We start from the raw sequence: 20,689 nt of genomic DNA on the forward strand, positions 1-20,689 counted from the left end.
ACAACATAAAACATGTTTGTACACAATAAGTGCATCGTATCACTTAACTACTATGTAAGTACATAGTAGTTAAGGCCACCTAATATAAAGTGGGACTGAAAAAAATTTAAATAACCACACAGTATGTACTTAAAGAGGACTTAAAGAGGTACTGGACTCAACTGACTTAATTAAACAATTAATGTAATGAGGCTATGTATTATGTATCAACAAGAATACTAAAATTGACACATTTATCATTGCATATGCTACTGTATTGCATTGAATACAAAAAATAGTAATCAGTATCCTGTTGTATCAATTTCATGTTATGTAGTATTATGCATAATAACACATGGTCATGTAAATCTTTTTACAGTTTGAAGATACAGATTACCTGCAGTTCCCACCATGACCAGTAGATATTGCTAAAGACTTCTGCAGCTCTCCATCCATCTCTTTTCCTGATTACCTTCATCCTTAATCCCTGAAGAGAAGAATCAAAAGTCTAGATTAAAAAAATCAAAGGTTATATTAAAAACACCCAAACCATTGCTCCAAGCATAAGGTACTAACGCACCAAACTCATGCTATAAGTTAAAGCAGGCAGAGTGCCACCTCCAAGCTGTGTGAATACATGCGGACTGTGGTCTGATACTTTTTTTCTTTTACTTTTTTTGTTATTTTAACAAAAAATGTCTTGTTACTTGTTTAGCTTAAAAAAAAAAATCTATATTTAATTTCCTATATTTTTCTATATATTGTAGGCTGTATGTTATAGCCTATTTACTGTACATTAAGAGCATAATAAATTAATTGCCTTTAATTGATGAAAGTGACGTCCAATACCAATATATATACTATACTATATATAATATATATATACTTTTTTATAGTCTGGCATTGCCTATAAATCAGGGGCATATATCTTCTTCAATCCCTTTGACATGTTTGTCTTGGATTTGTTTTGACCCTGTGACCTGTTACCAATCCTGCCATTTGAAATTGATATTGACATAATCATTGCAATACAGTATTAAAAAGTAATATACTAATAACCACCATTAAGAACACTAAAGAAAGTAAATTGCATGAAAACTAGAGGATTTGTATATCTAATATGCATATGGTATGTATATGTATATGGTCTTCATATCAGTGCTGGTTTCATAATTATGATGTTATAACAGATACATGAATGCATCATGGCTTAAAAAAAAAAACACTTAATAGTGTAGGGAAAACAGTCAAAGACGGACATATATTATCTCTTTTTTTGTACATTTTGTTATAAACTTTATGCTAGCATACATAAATTTTGAGCAAATGCAAACCAAGTGAAATAATATCGTAAATTGGCTCCTCACAGAAGGATTTGGTTTCTAGGTGTCAAATCATCACTTCATAAGTCATCGAGCAACATACTAGCTGCACTAAACCAGGTTGCACGTTTATTCTTATGAGAGATCAGCTCATTACATTCACAATTCATAACTATGAAAATCATATTACATAGTAGACTTAACTAAATATAATTGCCACAATGGCATGTTAAGTAATGCCATTAGGATAACAATCACATCATGTAAAATCCAAAAACACACACATTTGAAATGCACACATTTGCATGACATTTACAAATGCAATAATAAAGGACTTTTATTATTGCATACTTAATATTTGAATCATCACATGCCTACCAAACATTTATTACTCCAGTAGTAAATCACTTAACGGTTCATTAATAATCCTGCTCAGATAACATGGCGAATTTTTGCTCTTCTCAACAAGTTAAATAGATTAATAGCGGAATTACAGGTTTAATCCAGAAAGCAGGTGTTCGCCCTTAGGTCCAGTAAAGAAGGTGCATGTTAAATCCTTCAGATCCAAGGTAAGATTCAGGGGAATCAACCAAGAAGTGCTCACCCAAAGAAGAAGGTGGCGAGCAGGATTCACACGTGCTGTTGACAGGCAATGAGGGTTTTTAAAATGGCATTCTTTGATGGCTCAGCAAAACCTCAGATTTCTCTTTAAGGAACTGCTGTGTTGCTAAGACCAGTGGATCAGAGCACACATCTGAAATTCACACCACAAATACCTTCCATGTTCCTTTCTTAAAAATAACCTACCCTTTAAAGATGTTCTTTTTTATATATTATTTATTTGCTACTTATTTGTAGAATTTTCACCACTGCTAGTAATGCCGACTTTCACTTATTAAGCTAATAAGGGGGCATACAATTTTAAATATAGAAAAACACCAGCAAATGCTTTGGCAGATGATGTGTGGGTCTTGAAATTACTCACCCAATGATCCATCAAGACATAAAAGGGACATCATTCTGCAAGAATTATAAAATATTATAATTATAATTTACCCTCACACTGGATATTAACCTTTTAAAGACAAAAAAAGTTCTGCCATGACAACTCTCGGAGTGTTTGGCATGGCAATGGATATGACAATGTTTGGTCTTGGCGATATAGATCTGCTACACTGCTGCTACTGTTGACCCTTTGCATAGTTGTCCGACAAGCCATGACGCTGTCATGCCACACAGCGTGAAAAAAGAGAGCAAAGAGGACACCGACAACACGCTGACAGACTAGACAGAGAAAATTCGAACAATAAAAATTCAAACAATAAAAAACGTTTTGTGGCTCTTTAATGTGTCGTGACAGATTGCTGTAGTGCCTCAGCTCAAGAGGCTCGTGAACCGATCATCTCTTCTTACTAGTTAATTTATAGCATCAAATAAACATGAATGAACATCAGAAGGAAAGTTGTTTCAAATGCAGAAAGACGTCAGTACACACCATTTTCAAGTTTAAGTCCACCAAGGTTAATCTTCTAACTCCTGACTGCTTTGTCGGACAAAATGGCAGATCCAGCATTATGATTGGTTAGATCGCTTGTCAATCAAACTCTCGGCAAAGGGTCAATTGCCACTTCCAATACATTCACGACACACTGCTGTGAGCAAGACATGCTACTGCTATACAATATACATACATGAATTACCTGTAGAAGATCTATACAGGTGGAGCTGGGGAAGGTGGAGGGTTTCTGAAAGCACGCTGCAATTGCTACAGCAAATGCTGACCAAATATATGAAGGTTGAGCATGCAAGCTCATTGGCTACTGAAACAAAAGGAAGCAATCAGCTGTGCCCTATAAGAGAATGAGGTGATAGCAAGCAGATTGAGTTAAGGACCTATCAGCCTGTGCCATCTAGAGTTTCATGACAGAACTATATATTTATTTGAAAAAATGGAAGGAGTCTTACCTTGATGATAAAACAACAAGCAGCAGTTGATTTAGAATTTAAGTTAGTTATATTGAATTATAGTTAAGTAAGGTCAAAATTAAAACTTATTGGTACCCCTTTTACTTTAGTAAAAAATAATGTTGGGTGGGACTTTATGAGATGTGAAAACTGGTATCAGGTGGTTTGACAATTGTGGTTTGATGAGAGGGCTTGGTAATGTCAACCAAAACCGAGGTGGAGTTAGTAAATACAAGTTTCTTTTTGACAGCATTCACAGACGAATCATTTACAATAAGACATAGAAAGTCTGTTGTCTATTAAATAAAAGATTATAGTAATAGTTAAAAAATAAATAAAATAAATAAATAAATAAATAAAGCAGAGAGCAACAATTATTACAGTTAGGTTGTTTATTTAGAAAAGGCATGATTTTGGCAAACAGTCAATCTATAGTATTTTTATGAACTATAAATGAAACAGTTCCTGCAGAACCTTTACATTTTATTCAGATCTAAGTCAGGAAAAGATCATGGTGGATTACTCATCATCGTCTTCAAGATTCAGTCTCAAACATCTTCTTCCTGCCACCCATACCAGCTTTATCCTCAATGTTCTTACGCCAGTCTCCAACATCACGCAGTTCTTTATCCTGTGAAAAAGAGTTATCTAGTGATCTGGAAGACCTGATCACCTACAAATGAAAATTCGATCATCATTTGTAATCACCTCTTCTTTGACCTCCTTCTTGACTTGTTTCAGGTTGGCTCTCAGATCCATGGAGACCTTGTGCTTGGAGCCCAGCAGAGCCTGAAGCATAGCGTCAGCAGACATGCGCACTTTCTTCAAAGGAGGCTTCTTGAACTTGCCCTTCAGGTCAACGATTTTGATATTTAAGTCTTTGACCTGAAACATAGAAAAATAATCTAGCTGACCACCTCGATGATGGACCACATAGAAGGAGATACACGAGAAACATCTTACCTCATCAACGACCATGATGGCTTTGTGCTCAAGAATATATCTCTCCTCATCAATCACATTGATTTTTGCATGTAGCTCTTTGCAGAGCTCCTGTTGACAGAATAAAATTCACACTTAAGCTTTGAATTTCCAAAAAACCTTCTAGAAGTAATAATAACCGGATTGTACCTGTAGTTCTTGTTTGGAGCTTGGGTATGACAATGGAGGACAGTTTTCTTCCATGTATCTCTTCCTCTCCTCCCTCTTCTCGATCTGCTCTGCTTCCAGTAAGTCTTTTGCAACCACAAGCATCAAGCTCTACAAGAAAATGTGATTCATTGAGAATCCTAGTATACTTGTAATTTTAAATGGAACTTTTTTGATGTTGGCTTGTTCAGCTAATAAGACATGAGCTCTTACCTTCAGGCTGTGTTTTTTACTACTAGACATTCGTTTTCTAATAAAGAGGAGACACAAGGACATAATTTATATTAGGATGTTCACCTCTGTATTGTGCAATTTTAGTAATATTTGTGCTTTGTTAGATTGCATTGCATCAGATTGCATTGCATTAGATTGCAATGTTTGGCTATTGCAATGCATCTTGCTGTTTTTTTAGTGTTTTGCGCATTAGCACCACATTTTTTTGGCTGCAAATCAAGCCAAAAATCTGTGCAAAAGTCTCATAGGGAATTCCAGCCCCTTAGATTATTTTTAAGACATTTAAGATTACAATTTGAAGAATCTCCCATTTTCTTATATAGAATATTAGCCATTCAAAACATATTTGCATTCTTTTATATTCTTATATTCTTTTACATTTTATATGGTTGTCTTTATTGCGGAGCACCTAAAGGAGACATGGTGATGGCAAAAATATGAGATGGCAGGATATACAGTACAGTCCAAAAGTTTGGAATCACTAAGATTTTTAATGTTTTTAAAAGAAGTTTCGTCTGCTCACCAAGGCTACATTTATTTTATTAAAAATACAGTAAAAACAATAATATTGTGAAATATTATTACAATTTAAAATAACTGTTTTCTATTTGAATATATTTCACAAAGTAATTTATTCCTGTGATGGCAAAGCTGAATTTTCAGCATCATTACTCCAGTCTTCAGTGTCACATGATCCTTCAGAAATCATTCTAATATGCTGATCTGCTGCTCAAGAAACATTTAATGTGTACAATATTTTTTTTCAGGATTATTTGATGAATAGAAAGTTCAAAAGAACAGTGTTTATCTGAAATCTAATCTTTTGTAACATTATAAATGTCTTTACTGCCACTTTTGATTGATTTAATGCATCCTTGCTGAATAAAAGTATTCATTTCTTTAATTTCTTTTCAAAAAAAATAAAAATAAAAACTCTTACTGACCCCAAACTTTTGAACGGTAGTGTATAATGCTACAGAAGCTTTGTATTTCAGATAAATGCTGTTCTTTTGAACTTTCTATTCATCAAGGAATCCTGAAAAAAAAAGTACACAACTGTTTTCAACATTGAAAATAATCATAAATGTTTATTGAGCAGCAAATCAGCATATTAGAATGATTTCTGAAGGATCATGTGACACTGAAGACTGGCGTAACGATGCTGAAAATTCAGCTTTGCATCACAGGAATAAATTACTTTGTCAAATATATTTAAATAGTACACAGTTATTTTAAATTGTAATAATATTTCACAATATCACTGTTTTTTACTGTATTTTTAATTAAATAAATGTAGCCTTGGTGAGCAGACGAAACTTCTTTTAAAAACATTAAAAGTCTTAGTGGTTCCAAACTTTTGGACTGTACTGTATATATATATATATATATATATATATATATATATATATATATATATATATATATATATATATATATACTGTATATACAGAGCTGGGTAGATTACTTATGAATTGTAATCAGTTACTGATTACAAATTACATGCCAAAATTTGTAATCAGTAATATAATCTCTTAGAGTACACATTTTTGGTAACATAATCTGACTACTTTTGGATTACATTTAGATTACTTTTGTGCTAACCCTTATTTGATGTCATATATATTGTAAGATAATCTTGTACTATTTTGATAGATACAAAGAAAAAATATATTCTATTCACCAACAAGAGCCTCAACAGATTCTTTTTAAAGTGCAATGTATGGACAGTTAATATTTCAAAACACTAACACTAATGTACCTGTTAGTGTTTGCTGATAGTAACGCTGAATAAAACAAAATCATATCTTATGATTTTAAAACATATTTACTTAAAATTATGTAAATTTAGAAAACAGCAACATTACAAAAACAAATATTCTTGTTGTTGCTGATTTCTGTGCACGATTCCACACCTCTCCCCTTCACCGGCAGAAAAACTTGAAGATCACAAACATAAATAAGCAGCAGGTTTATTATGAAAAAAATATAAACGTTAAAAAAATTAAAAATTAGAAGAATCAATTAATTGTGAACAGCTTACTGCCATTGTGTAAATAATATGCAATCATGTAATCCATAAAAAGTAACTGTAATCTGATTACGAGTATTTTAAAAAGTAGTTTACTCTAATTACAAGTACTTGATTTTTGGAATCTGATTACGTAATCCAGATTACATGCAATCTGTTACTATATTGCAATGCTTTTACATTTTCCCTTGCAAAACTTTTGTGTTCCTCAGAGAAACTTCCCCAGAGATATTTTGCATTTCCCGGCAAAGAACTCCTGCCTTTTTTCTTTAGATACTGAATGGTTGTTATACTTACTCAGTCATTTTGTAGTTTTCTTTACACCCTTTTGACAGGAAGAAAAAAGAGAAATGCATCAGAGGCCAAAATAACACACTTTACGCAAGTATGAGAACACAGTTACTTTTAGGTACACAAGCATCATTGCCACAAGGGGCTATATAGAATGAATAAATACAAACTGTCTTCCACTGTAATAGTGGAGCAGCAGTGCTGAGAATGTTAAACTGCCGACATCTGATTATTAAATACCCCCCACCAAGTATATATGTCCAAAAACCTCAGGTTAAGGATATAGTGTTGGTATAGCCCAAGGCGCGTTCCTAGCAAAGTTTGAACCTATAACCTTTCAATAGCCAATCCAATGCCACCAAATTCATAGACCAGGGTTCCTCAAATCTGCCTTGCAGAGTTTTTCTCCAGCCCTAATCAAAGACACTTGAACTAGCTAGTCAATGTCTTCAGAGTTACAGGTAGGTGAGTTTGATCAGGGTTTGAGCTACTCTAAACCCAAGCTAAACCCGGATTTAAAGGGAACCCCTGGTATTAAGACTTGTATGGCTTAATATAACATAAATGATGTCTCTTACTGAAATATGTTGTAGAAACCCCATGAAAGATTTACGTTATTTTAAAAATCCATGACATATTTGGATAATGGGCGGCGGCATTTTGTTTAGGTGCATTTTGTTTAGGTTCTCGATGACGTCAAATGGTTACATTCGGTGAGCTACTGACACCTCCCTGTTGTTATTTTTACTGCAACACAACTCGGAATATAATATACGATGCCACATTGTGCAGCTTTTGGTTGTAATTTTTTCAGTCGATGGACAACAAGAGAAGCGATGCTCATTACTGCTTTACTAGCAATAAGAAGAGAAGAAAAGAATGGGAAGTTAAATAAATCTTCCTAACTGTGTCTTTGTTCTCTTCACTTTATCCTTGATGCCTTTGATACTTTTCATCTGTATGTTTTGGAGTAATGTTAATCTAGTAACGCATACAAAGTCTTAATATCCACGGGGTTCCTTTTAAAACCTGATCAGCCTTTTCGATTTGAGCCAGAGCACAAAATTAGTGAGGATGAAAGCATCGAAGACGTGTAATGTGTAATCAACTGTTGTATGATTGATGTGTAAAAATCGTCTGATATGTCAATGCATTACACACGGTTAAACATGCTGAGAAGATGCTGCTGTTTTTATACTATCACAGATATATCTTGTGCATCACAGCACACACAAGCTTTGAGGCAGTCTGTCTCAATCGAGATGTGTTTTGGGCTGCCCTCGTCAGTCTCCATGACAGGTGCAGCATTTGGTTAAACCCACCCTTATTTCCATCGGCAACTGTAAGCTCTTTCAGTAGGTGTGGTCTGCTAAAAGCCTCAAGGCACCAGGGCTAAAGTGAAGAGAACAAAGACGTGGTTCTTTAGGAAGTTTTATTCGTTCACAGTCTTCACAACTTCCCATTCTTTTCTCCTCTTATCGCTAGTAAAGCATTGAAGACTTGCATCGCTTCTCTTGTTGCCTTCGATTGGAAATTACAACCAAAAGCAGCACAATGTGGCATTGTATATTATATTCTGAGTTGTGTTGCAGTAAAAATAGCAACAGGGTAGTGTCAGTAGCTCACCGAGTTCAACCATTTGACGTCATTGACTGTGCATCTGAACAAAATGGTGCCGCCCATTGTCCAAATATGTCATGGATTTTTTAAATAATGTGAATCTTTCATGGGTTTTCTACTACATATTTCAGTAAGAGACATCGTTTACATTATTTTAAGCCATACAAGTCTCCCTTCAGAATCCCTGCCATGGCCATTCTGGTCATGTGACCTTTTTGTATTACTATTAATGTCAGGAGTTGTATAAACTCAAGAAGACCACATGGTCCCCAAGCCTCTTTGACTCATCCTAGAGGATTTTCTCCAGGAGGTCACTGCAATATGATCTCAAGGCCAGTACATCAGCTGCAGACACAGCCCCATCCTCAAGAGCATCTCTGGGATGTCAAAGATATGACAACACAGCTCTCCTTTATTCCCAGTTAAACAACCGTCTCAAATGTCTTTCTTAATATACTCCTTCTTCTGAGAGACAGACCGGACTAACTGGCTAAACGATGACAAACTGATTGACTAATTTAGTACACTTAAATGGACTCTTAATGCCTCAGTGACATACTTAGAAAGCTGTGAAGACAACAGTCAGGTCACATAAGTCTATTTGAAGAAGGACTATTCTAAGTAGCCATAGAAGGAGACTGAGGACATATTTTGCAGAAACATATGGCAGAATAGATCAAGTAGTCCCAAAGCCTTTGTTTCTTTTTGTCAAGTCAAGTCAAGTCACCTTTATTTATATAGCGCTTTTTACAATGCAGATTGTGTCAAAGCAGCTTTACATTGATAACTGGTACATAATTTGGCTGCACAGCAGCTCTTAAATAATAGTGTCAATGCAGGCAGATCAGAAGCACTGTTGAATAAATGTCAAGAATACTATTGAATATCAAATGTCGAGTGTCCCCAACTAAGCAAGCCAAAGGCGACAGCGGCCTTTTTGTGTGAGGGTTTGGTAAAAGAGCAACTTCTAAACTCTTAAAAGTCAAGAATAATTTCTCTGAAGAAATATATTTCTATATTCCAGATGGTTAAGGCATTTCAAACCATTACAAAACATGTATAAAATTAACTAGAAGGTCTTTGTGAATAGTCAGTAGCATTGTCTTTCAGATTGAAAAATATTGCAAATCAGTTTTATACAAGACAGAGTTGTAAATCAGTCATTATTAAGGAGGACCGTAAGAAAGTGTTGACAGGTGGAGTAAGCCTTAAGGATCGGTCTCAGATTTATGTTCATGTCGGTGTTCACTTTCAAACGGCAGTATACTGACATCACCAGTTAGTATATCAAACCAGACCTCCCCCTTCAGCTCACCATTCAAAAATATTTCTGTTCTTTTTAGCATTGTTTCCAGTGGGAAATACTTCAGTTGAGATGCAAAAACAGAAACTTTACATGAGTTAAAATCACCAATAATGATCATACAATATTGTGACGACTATTTGAAGATATTTTCACAAATCATTCACATATCAACTTGGTCTAAATGCACAATAAATAGCTATGAAACTAACCAAACAACAGTACAACAAAGAACCTATATATTACATTTATGTTCTTAGCAGGCAACTTCTTAACATTGCATTTTACGGTAGAAGAATGACAACTTTCTCCATCACCTCCATCATCAATCCCACAAACTACATTTTACAACTTCCAACAAATATCTACCAAAAAAAAAAAAAGGTATTTGCAAAGACAATGAACCAAGGAAACTGCTCTCACCTTTCTAGAAGAACAGAGGAACGTCTTCTAGGGAACAGATGGCTGTCAAACCAAGACACAGGCAGCAGACGATCTAAGAAGATATATATTGCATTCTCTGATCTCTCTGCAAATCCATGGTTTCTCTTTATGGAAAGTGGATTATCCACCAAACCAATGAGCTGACAAGGTCATGAAATACGGCACTATCCCTCCTTCGCTGCGCCTTCAGTATAAATATCCTGTCCTTCAAGATAGTTATTCTTTTATTCTAAGAATGACCTCTTCGCGTTACAATCATCTATATATCCATCCATCTATCCATCTATCTACAGTATCTATTTATATATCTCTCTACACAGTAAAAAAGGTTAAATTTACAGTAAAAAACTGGCGGCTGTGGTTGCCAGAAATTTACCGTAAAAAATATGGTAACAACATTTCATTAACTGATATGATGTTAATTTACCAACTTATTGAAATACTAATATCTGTTTTGTACCTTTGTAATACACTGACAACCAGTGTTGCCAAGTCCGTGGTTTTCCCGCGGAATTGGGCTAGTTTTACACTGTGGCCACAGGTTGTTTTCCATGTCCTCGGGTTGAATCAACCCCAAATAAGGTGATATTTAGCACCTTGAATGCAAATTTTACCAGAGGAGCCCCACCAAAAACATGGATTTTACCCCCCGGAACGCAATTTTTACCATGGGAGCCCCCTGAAATGCAATTGGGCTAGTTTTGGGCTAGTTTTGAGGGGCAATTGGGCAGGTTTTGTTGCGAAATCCTGGCAACCCTGCTGACAACCACTAAACACAGTGGTGATGAGAGTCACATGATGAATCAATGCTCATCACAAACAGATTTTCCACAAGCTGAGAAGGACAATACTAATATTTAGAAGGTTACATAAAATCTGAAGTGCCATGGTGGGAAATTCTGGGAATGGTTTTTCACTGTAAATTACACAATGAATTGTTCTTTTTCACATCCAAAAACGGTCAATTTAACAGTATTTTACTGTAGAACTACTTTAAATTAATGGTTATATCTATTACAGTTAGTCACCGTATATAGTACGAAAACTGTTTTTCACAGTCGTTAAAATCACAATCATCCATCCATCTATTCATAAATAAAGGATAAATGTCACAATGTGAGTTACCTTACGTTTGTGTGTTCAGCATCGTCTGTGTTTCCGAACAGTTGTTCTCACAAGTGCCAGGAAGGCGTCACCATTACCTGTTATATTTAAACATAATAAAATGTTGTCAGCTTTTATTCACTCATAAATCAATAATACAAACTGACAATAAATACTTACTTGTTGCCCAGGGATTGGTGAAGAAATGGTATTTAAAAAGCTGGTTACAAAGTGGTTTATGCATCAAAATGAACACAGAACATCATTCCTGCTTAAACATTTTAATGGTTGTGTAAGACATGGTGATACATGGGCTGAGAATGCACATTTCCAGTATTCTTCCAATATTGAACAGTAAACTAAGTGATCACATTTACTTTCCCATAATAGCAAATGTAAATGAATGTGTTTATGGTACAGTTTCTCGCACATTAAAGACAAGGCCAATTCAATTTGAGCAGCATATTGAACTTGAAAAACTAAAACAAAATTTAAGCCTCAGCTTCAAACATCTTCTTCCTGCCATCCATGCCAGACTTGTCTTCAATATTCTTACGCCAGTCCCCAACATCACGTAGTTCCTTATCCTAGGAAGAGTAAATTAAAAATAAGATTTAGTCAGTGAGCCTGTATACTAAGGATTTGAGATTGAGATTTTAGACAAAGCAATACACTGCGGGGAAATGAGAAGAATGCAATTTAAACGCTCACCTCCTCTTTGACCTCCTTCTTGACTTGTTTCAGGTTGGCTCTCAGATCCAGAGACACCTTGTGCTTGGAGCCCAGCAGAGCCTGAAGCATCTGATCGGCAGACATGCGCACTTTCCTCAACACTGGTTTCTTGAACTTGCCCTTCAGGTCAATAACTTTGATATTCAGGTCTTCAATCTACAATCAGTCAATGAGAGCCATCAATATAGAAACTATAAGATAAAACACAAATTGGATTGGAATATAATTTAGATGACATCTTACCTCCTTTGCACACTTATTGACTTTCATTTCCAGATCATATCTCTCCTCGTCAGTGACATCAATTTTGTGGTGAAGCTCCCTGCACAGTTCCTGTAAACAGTAAGGACAAAGAGTATTTATCACTCACAATATATGTCCTCTAAGGTGTCATGCACATATTTATTATGAATTTATTGTTTGGTACCTGTAATGCTTGCATGCCTCCAGGTAGAGACAGAGGTTTGCAGGTTTCTGACATGTATCTCTGCCTCTCCACCACTCTGTCCTTTTCTTCCTGTTCCAGTAAACCTTTAGCGATGCCAAGCATCAAGCTCTGGGACACAGAGAGGCAGGCTGTCATTATTAATCATTAATGGACAATGAAAAATAGGTATTATTTTTGAGTCATACCGTACCTTTAGATGATGCTTGCGACTCGAGGACATCTTTTTCCTGGGGTGGTTTGAAATGTTGAGATCGATCAAATACATTGTGTAAAGCAGTAACTAATAACCACAAGACTGCACTTTTCACAGTATTATTTTATATTTAACATACACAAACATACAAGAAATTTACCACCAAAGCAAACAATTTCTGTTAGTTGAGTCAAGTCATCTTCATTTATATAGTGCTTTTTACAATACAGATTGTTTCAAAGCAGTTTCACAGTAATAATAGGAAAATTAATGGACAGAGATTGTTTTGAGGAAGATGATGGTAATCTAAAAAGGCGGAATCAAAATATTTACTCACTCCGACATCTTGGCTGAATTTTGATTTTGCCCCCTGTGAAATAAACAATTTACAATTAATGCAAAGCACTGGTAAAATTACAATCAGCAAAGAAAAAGGACTCTACATGGACTATGTAAAATGGGCTTTGTTAGTGTTTAAGCTTGTATGGTTTCATAAAAATTAATTATATTTATGCAATTATACAATGAACAGAGGAAACTAATAGTGCTTTTCCACTGCATGGTACGGTTCGGTATGGTTCAATACGAATCAGTACGGCTCACTTTTTGGCGCTTTTCTACATGTGACATGTAAACACTGCAGATCAACTATTGGTCAGAGAGAATCATCACATCCAGCGTCATGAAACAAGGCACCAAACCCACTATATTTAAATAGTCAGAAACAGCCACCGCAATTTGTTCGCATTTGTTTGTGGCGCAACTATAATGATCAGTCTATAATCCCACCCACATTGAAGCGGTACTAAACTGCAATGGAAAAGCAAACCGAAAGTAAGCGAGCCGAGCCGTGTCAAACCGAACCGAGCCGAGAAGTTCCATGCTGTGGAAAAGTGCCTTAAGGGTTTAAATACACAGAGTAATCAACAGAACTAAGAACAGGTGAGAAACATTAGAGTAACTATGGGAACTAATAATGACCAGGAACACAGGCAAAACAGGGACAGAGAAAATGAAACCAAAACACAATGAAACTAAACAGACTTAAGGCCTGTACACACCGAGACGAATATCGCGCACGAGGTTTAACGTCTCGTGACTAAACAAAAGCGCCAATGTGAGTGTGCACACCAACGCGAAAAACACAAGGCGTAAAAGCGTCATTTTTTTAAAAAACGCCTCGGGTTCGTTTTTTTGGTTTGACGCGCCGCGTTAAAAACTGGCAGACCAATGAGAGTGGCACTTTTGTTCACGTGCCTGGAGCTGCTGAAGTTACAGTAAAACACGACATGGTGGCGCTCAAGCACAAAACGGTCTTGCCGAGCACACATTGATACCAAGACGACGAAGAGAAAGTAAGTAGACGAGGAAGACCCCTACAAACTATCCCTGCGTCTCAATCAGCCTCCTAGCTTCCGAGGTCGTGTATCAGTATACCATGTAAATGAATGTGGCCGACTCCCTGATCAGTGCCCTGACTAGTGAACTAGGGAGCTGATTGAGATTCACGCTATGGGTGCTCTGCCAGTTCTTGGCCACACCAATAGATGTGTATTATTTCTGTATTTTTACTGTTTGTTTTTTCCTTTTACATTCAAGAAATATAATTGAGAATGTCTATTTCATAAATATGTTTATTTGCACTACCGTTTCTGATATCTGAGATTTACCATCTCTCATATGTTTTATATATATATCTATATACAAACCCGATTCCAAAAAAGTTGGGACCTGCCAAGTCTCCACCATGCGATATTTGTCCCGGTGTGTACAGGCCTTTAGGTTGTACTCACACTAGGCACGGTTGCCTTGTACCCTAGTGCAATTGTCCCCCCTCCCCAATCCCCGCAGGCCCGCACTCGCGTTGCACTTCACATTCTGGGCTATAACATGCGTATGTCATTTACAATGCAACATTTTGTTTTAAAGAAAACAGGAAGAAAAGCACTTTCACTAATAGACTGCCTAATAGATTTATAATTTATGCCGCGCAGCGATTTTCTCTTGATTGTCCTGCATATATCAGAAGATTATTATGGAGGCAGCTGATTTGCAGCTTTACTCACAAACTACAATTCCTGTTCATCAATAAGGTGAGAACTAGACCCGTTATAAACCTAAATATACTCGATTTAGTTAAATTAATTGAAAAGTGTACTGTCCAGGTAATAATAGAAGATATTTGCTGTCGTAATGATTACAGTAGCACACACAAAAGTAGTAGCTGTTCCATGCTCTGGCGCGGTTAGCGATCACACTACATACGTACCGCGCCCGAGCCCAACTGAACCATGCTCTGGCCCACTTCTTCCAAGCAGGCCAGGGACGGTTGAACAAACTGTGCCCGGACACGGTACGGAGCAATCACACTAGTCAAATGAACCAGACTTTGTGGGTCAAATGCGCTTGGGCAGAGTTCTGATCGCTTAGTGGAAGTACACCCTTAAGCCAGAACGAAGGCTCATGGCATAGTCACGAGAGGGAGGAGCCATGGTGGAGACTTGGCAGGTAGACCCAGGGGACGACAGTCTGAAACGGAGCTGATAGAGGTGGAGACCCAGGCGGAGCCAAAGAGCCAAAGAGACCGAGCAACAATGATGGATCTGGAGGCCGAGGTGGAGCAGCAGCAATGAGCGTCCGAGGTAGAGCCAGAGTGCCAGAGGACTGAGGCGGAGCCGGTGGGGTGGATGAACGAAGCACAACTGATGGCCCGGAAGTCCATGGCACTGGCAGAGTGACGACTGACCAAGGGGGAGCTGGAGGGATGGCCCCAGGTGGATACGAGGGAGGGAGGTGCCAAGGAGGAGCCGGCTGGTTGACGAATGGATATGGAGTGATGGATTGGGGGCTGGAGGGGGGCCAGGGGATCCCCTTGCCAAGGCAGAGTTAGAGACCGGAAGACCCGAGGCAGATCAAAAAAGCAGAGTGGAGTCAAGAGAAGGACTAAAGGGAGCCAGCAAAGGCATGGCCGAAGGACTGTCTTGAGTGGAGGAGGGAAATATCCGTGTCAAACCGAACCGAGCCGAGAAGTTCCATGCTGTGGAAAAGTGCCTTAAGGGTTTAAATACACAGAGTAATCAACAGAACTAAGAACAGGTGAGAAACATTAGAGTAACTATGGGAACTAATAATGACCAGGAACACAGGCAAAACAGGGACAGAGAAAATGAAACCAAAACACAATGAAACTAAACAGACTTAAGGCCTGTACACACCGAGACGAATATCGCGCACGAGGTTTAACGTCTCGTGACTAAACAAAAGCGCCAATGTGAGTGTGCACACCAACGCGAAAAACACAAGGCGTAAAAGCGTCATTTTTTTAAAAAACGCCTCGGGTTCGTTTTTTTGGTTTGACGCGCCGCGTTAAAAACTGGCAGACCAATGAGAGTGGCACTTTTGTTCACGTGCCTGGAGCTGCTGAAGTTACAGTAAAACACGACATGGTGGCGCTCAAGCACAAAACGGTCTTGCCGAGCACACATTGATACCAAGACGACGAAGAGAAAGTAAGTAGACGAGGAAGACCCCTACAAACTATCCCTGCGTCTCAATCAGCCTCCTAGCTTCCGAGGTCGTGTATCAGTATACCATGTAAATGAATGTGGCCGACTCCCTGATCAGTGCCCTGACTAGTGAACTAGGGAGCTGATTGAGATTCACGCTATGGGTGCTCTGCCAGTTCTTGGCCACACCAATAGATGTGTATTATTTCTGTATTTTTACTGTTTGTTTTTTCCTTTTACATTCAAGAAATATAATTGAGAATGTCTATTTCATAAATATGTTTATTTGCACTACCGTTTCTGATATCTGAGATTTACCATCTCTCATATGTTTTATATATATATCTATATACAAACCCGATTCCAAAAAAGTTGGGACCTGCCAAGTCTCCACCATGCGATATTTGTCCCGGTGTGTACAGGCCTTTAGGTTGTACTCACACTAGGCACGGTTGCCTTGTACCCTAGTGCAATTGTCCCCCCTCCCCAATCCCCCGCAGGCCCGCACTCGCGTTGCACTTCACATTCTGGGCTATAACATGCGTATGTCATTTACAATGCAACATTTTGTTTTAAAGAAAACAGGAAGAAAAGCACTTTCACTAATAGACTGCCTAATAGATTTATAATTTATGCCGCGCAGCGATTTTCTCTTGATTGTCCTGCATATATCAGAAGATTATTATGGAGGCAGCTGATTTGCAGCTTTACTCACAAACTACAATTCCTGTTCATCAATAAGGTGAGAACTAGACCCGTTATAAACCTAAATATACTCGATTTAGTTAAATTAATTGAAAAGTGTACTGTCCAGGTAATAATAGAAGATATTTGCTGTCGTAATGATTACAGTAGCACACACAAAAGTAGTAGCTGTTCCATGCTCTGGCGCGGTTAGCGATCACACTACATACGTACCGCGCCCGAGCCCAACTGAACCATGCTCTGGCCCACTTCTTCCAAGCAGGCCAGGGACGGTTGAACAAACTGTGCCCGGACACGGTACGGAGCAATCACACTAGTCAAATGAACCAGACTTTGTGGGTCAAATGCGCTTGGGCAGAGTTCTGATCGCTTAGTGGAAGTACACCCTTAAGCCAGAACGAAGGCTCATGGCATAGTCACGAGAGGGAGGAGCCATGGTGGAGACTTGGCAGGTAGACCCAGGGGGACGACAGTCTGAAACGGAGCTGATAGAGGTGGAGACCCAGGCGGAGCCAAAGAGCCAAAGAGACCGAGCAACAATGATGGATCTGGAGGCCGAGGTGGAGCAGCAGCAATGAGCGTCCGAGGTAGAGCCAGAGTGCCAGAGGACTGAGGCGGAGCCGGTGGGGTGGATGAACGAAGCACAACTGATGGCCCGGAAGTCCATGGCACTGGCAGAGTGACGACTGACCAAGGGGGAGCTGGAGGGATGGCCCCAGGTGGATACGAGGGAGGGAGGTGCCAAGGAGGAGCCGGCTGGTTGACGAATGGATATGGAGTGATGGATTGGGGGCTGGAGGGGGGGCCAGGGGATCCCCTTGCCAAGGCAGAGTTAGAGACCGGAAGACCCGAGGCAGATCAAAAAAGCAGAGTGGAGTCAAGAGAAGGACTAAAGGGAGCCAGCAAAGGCATGGCCGAAGGACTGTCTTGAGTGGAGGAGGGAAATATCCTCTTTTTTCATTATACAGAGGGCAACTGCAGCCCACCCTCAGTGGTGGGAGTTTGGGCGGGGCTCCATTCCATTCCCTAGAACTCCACTAGCACACCCACTGGGATGGACAATGTTGCCAGCTCATGCACTTGGTCAGACTTTCCGTCAGGCTCGGGTTCCAGGGCAATGATTGGCTCAGCTATTGTTTCTGGTGCTCGCATCGCAGCAGGCTCAGGCTCGGTGGGTTCTGCCAATAAGCTCCATGCAGGGTGTGGTAGGTAAGCAGAGCAGGAGGACTGCTGGTACATCCATTTATAGATGTTTAAAAAATGATCTGATCTTTCGGTTCCTTGTTCTGTAATGATTGTAATAATTGCATGACAAATGAGTACAAATGAGAACTAATGAGTAACTAATGAGTAAATGAGTAACTATGGAAACAAATGAGTAAGAACAAATGAATAACTATGGAAACTAATAATGACCAGGAACACAGGCAAAATGGGAACAGGGAAATGAAACCAAAACACAATGAAACTAAACATACTTAAACATAACCATGACATTTATAATATAGTATACTTTTTCTAAAGTAAATGCCTTCATAAACTACTTTTTGTGAATCGGAACAACATTGTTTCACTGTTTGCCTCTACAATTGGTCGATTGGTTGAAAAGAAACTGCTAAACGACTAGTACCAAACTAGCCAATCATCATTATGTTCATATAAGGCAGTGATAGTGTCTTCTGGTCCAAAGTGAATCATCTGCTATTTTTGGGCAGAAGGTGTAAGTTCTTCTCCAGAGATCTTCTGTGCTAAGCCTGTTTCTGGGTGATAATCAAAATCTTGACCCCACCTCTATTCCTTTCCTCCCAGTCATCTGCAACTGATCTAACATAATGACTCAAATCATGACATCAACTTTTTCCACATAAACCCCTTTCTTAAGGTTTTAATTTCCATTTATTTAAAGGCTGAGCCTAACTTGAATGTATGACCAAAGATTGAAATGTATTTCCATTTAGGGGCACAGTAAAGCACAATCAAGCAAGGACATTAAATTTCAAAAATAGCTTTACACATATTATTGAGAAAAAAAAGGAAATATTTCTGATCCGACCCTTACAAATTTTCAAGAAATAGTTCACCCAATGAAAATTCTGTCATTTAGTATATCTTATATTATATTATATTATATTATATTATATTATATTATATTATATTATATTATATTATATTATATTATATTATATTATATAGTTTAAATAAATGTGTCAAATAATATTAAACTTAATTTAATATTTACAACATGAATTTCCCTAATGGGATCAAAAAATTATCTTATAATTAGTTCAAAACTGAACAATTATCAACTCTAATCTCTAATCTACTTCTATGTCAGGATTACTTTCAGAATGCAAATTGCAATGCCAGGTCTAAAGTTTGACAATGAGTACCATTGTGATAATGTGAGTAAATATGTAGTAAAGTCCTTTATATTTAAACAATGCTAACACCCCAGATTTAAGCCATAGCATCATTGTCTAAAGCACCAAAGAGATCCCTGAGCGTCATTTTAGACACACCAGCTGAAGCATTATTTATTTATTTTAAGATTAGGTCTTGACAGCAAGATAAACACTGGCATATCACCCACTAATCCTAACAGCCGAAACGGATCGAGTTTCCAAATCTCAAATCAACACATTATCTTTCAGCTACTAAGTGTGTGCGCAATGAGCATTTTTTAATAGCAGTTTTCTATTCCCAACAAGAATACAAAGTTAATGTCCCATGACAAATAAAACATAAAAAACTAATAACTGATTTCCCAACAAATCAATCCAAGTCTGAACAAACTTTTCTTAAAGATTCTGAAAAATTACATCATGCACAAACCACTTACACTTACAAAAATGAAAATAAAAAAATAAATAAGCAGCAAAAGCACCTTTCAAATGCATCACAAGCAAAATTTGGCAAAAAAAGGTCAAGATTCACCCAGATGCTATTCAAACAGGATAAAAACATTAACGATAGGATAATCAAAGGAAAAAGCAAAGAAAACAGCATCTCACCAATGAGCTGAGGCACACACAGCCTGGAGAATGGAGGAAGAATTGGGTCTCTGCAGGGAGCGGGCATCATAACTATATATTGTATTCCCTTATGACCAAGGAAATCCCATCACTCTTTTTATGGTAGTAGATCCATTAAGAGAACCAATGGGCTAACACACACCTGAAACACAATATCAAATCCCTCATCTCCACCCGAACCCCCTCCATATAAATAACCCCTCTTTAGATTGTGCAATTTATTTTTAATCTAACAAACTGAAGCCCACACATGAGGCAGTGTTCATGAACACTTTTTATTAACACAAGTTAATAAAAAAAAATCATTAGCAGAAAAAAAAGTGATTCAAGTATTGTATTACATCTTTTATAATATTTAAAAATATATCTCATATTAAACCTTCGCTTTTCAAACAACAGGGATTGTGCCCCAGAAACAAAACAAAAAAAATTGTTTTTGAAATTTGCTCCAGAAATTTCCAGTCTGACAAATTTTTTAACTCTATACTTAACTCTATACTCTTTCTTAACTCTATACTCTATACTACTTTCTTAACTCTATACTCTATACTATGCCCTAAAATGTACTTTGTTTGTGTAGAAAAAGTACATACTTTTGAGTGTGTAGCAGAAGGGTAGACAAGTTTTGGGACA

The 20,689-nt window shown here is 37.7% G+C and overlaps 2 protein-coding genes across 3 annotated transcripts; both read right to left on the reverse strand.

Annotated features, from left to right (window-relative positions):
• Window positions 1–3,640: 3,640 nt before the first annotated feature.
• Window positions 3,641–10,411, reverse strand: tnni2a.2 (troponin I type 2a (skeletal, fast), tandem duplicate 2). Its single transcript, XM_048158156.1, has 7 exons — window positions 10,316–10,411; window positions 6,976–7,003; window positions 4,629–4,665; window positions 4,398–4,526; window positions 4,230–4,319; window positions 3,975–4,151; window positions 3,641–3,897 (listed from the first exon to the last, which is right to left on the reverse strand). The coding sequence occupies exons 2-7, from the start codon at window positions 6,981–6,983 to the stop codon at window positions 3,802–3,804; spliced, it is 537 nt and encodes a 178-aa protein (XP_048014113.1). The 5' UTR covers window positions 6,984–7,003; window positions 10,316–10,411; the 3' UTR covers window positions 3,641–3,801.
• Window positions 10,412–11,705: 1,294 nt separating this feature from the next.
• Window positions 11,706–20,099, reverse strand: LOC125246990 (troponin I, fast skeletal muscle-like). Of its 2 annotated transcripts, none has more exons than XM_048158154.1 (7): window positions 20,036–20,099; window positions 13,151–13,183; window positions 12,811–12,847; window positions 12,600–12,728; window positions 12,416–12,505; window positions 12,152–12,328; window positions 11,706–12,027 (listed from the first exon to the last, which is right to left on the reverse strand). In XM_048158154.1, the coding sequence occupies exons 2-7, from the start codon at window positions 13,156–13,158 to the stop codon at window positions 11,932–11,934; spliced, it is 537 nt and encodes a 178-aa protein (XP_048014111.1). In that variant the 5' UTR covers window positions 13,159–13,183; window positions 20,036–20,099; the 3' UTR covers window positions 11,706–11,931. The 2 variants fall into 2 exon arrangements, with proteins under 2 accessions (XP_048014111.1, XP_048014110.1); XM_048158153.1 differs by lacking the exon at window positions 20,036–20,099 and adding an exon at window positions 13,643–13,710.
• Between the last annotated feature and the right edge of the window lie 590 nt (window positions 20,100–20,689).

This window comes from Megalobrama amblycephala, linkage group LG15, assembly GCF_018812025.1.
Source record: "Megalobrama amblycephala isolate DHTTF-2021 linkage group LG15, ASM1881202v1, whole genome shotgun sequence".
In the NCBI taxonomy this organism is placed as follows: domain Eukaryota; kingdom Metazoa; phylum Chordata; class Actinopteri; order Cypriniformes; family Xenocyprididae; genus Megalobrama; species Megalobrama amblycephala.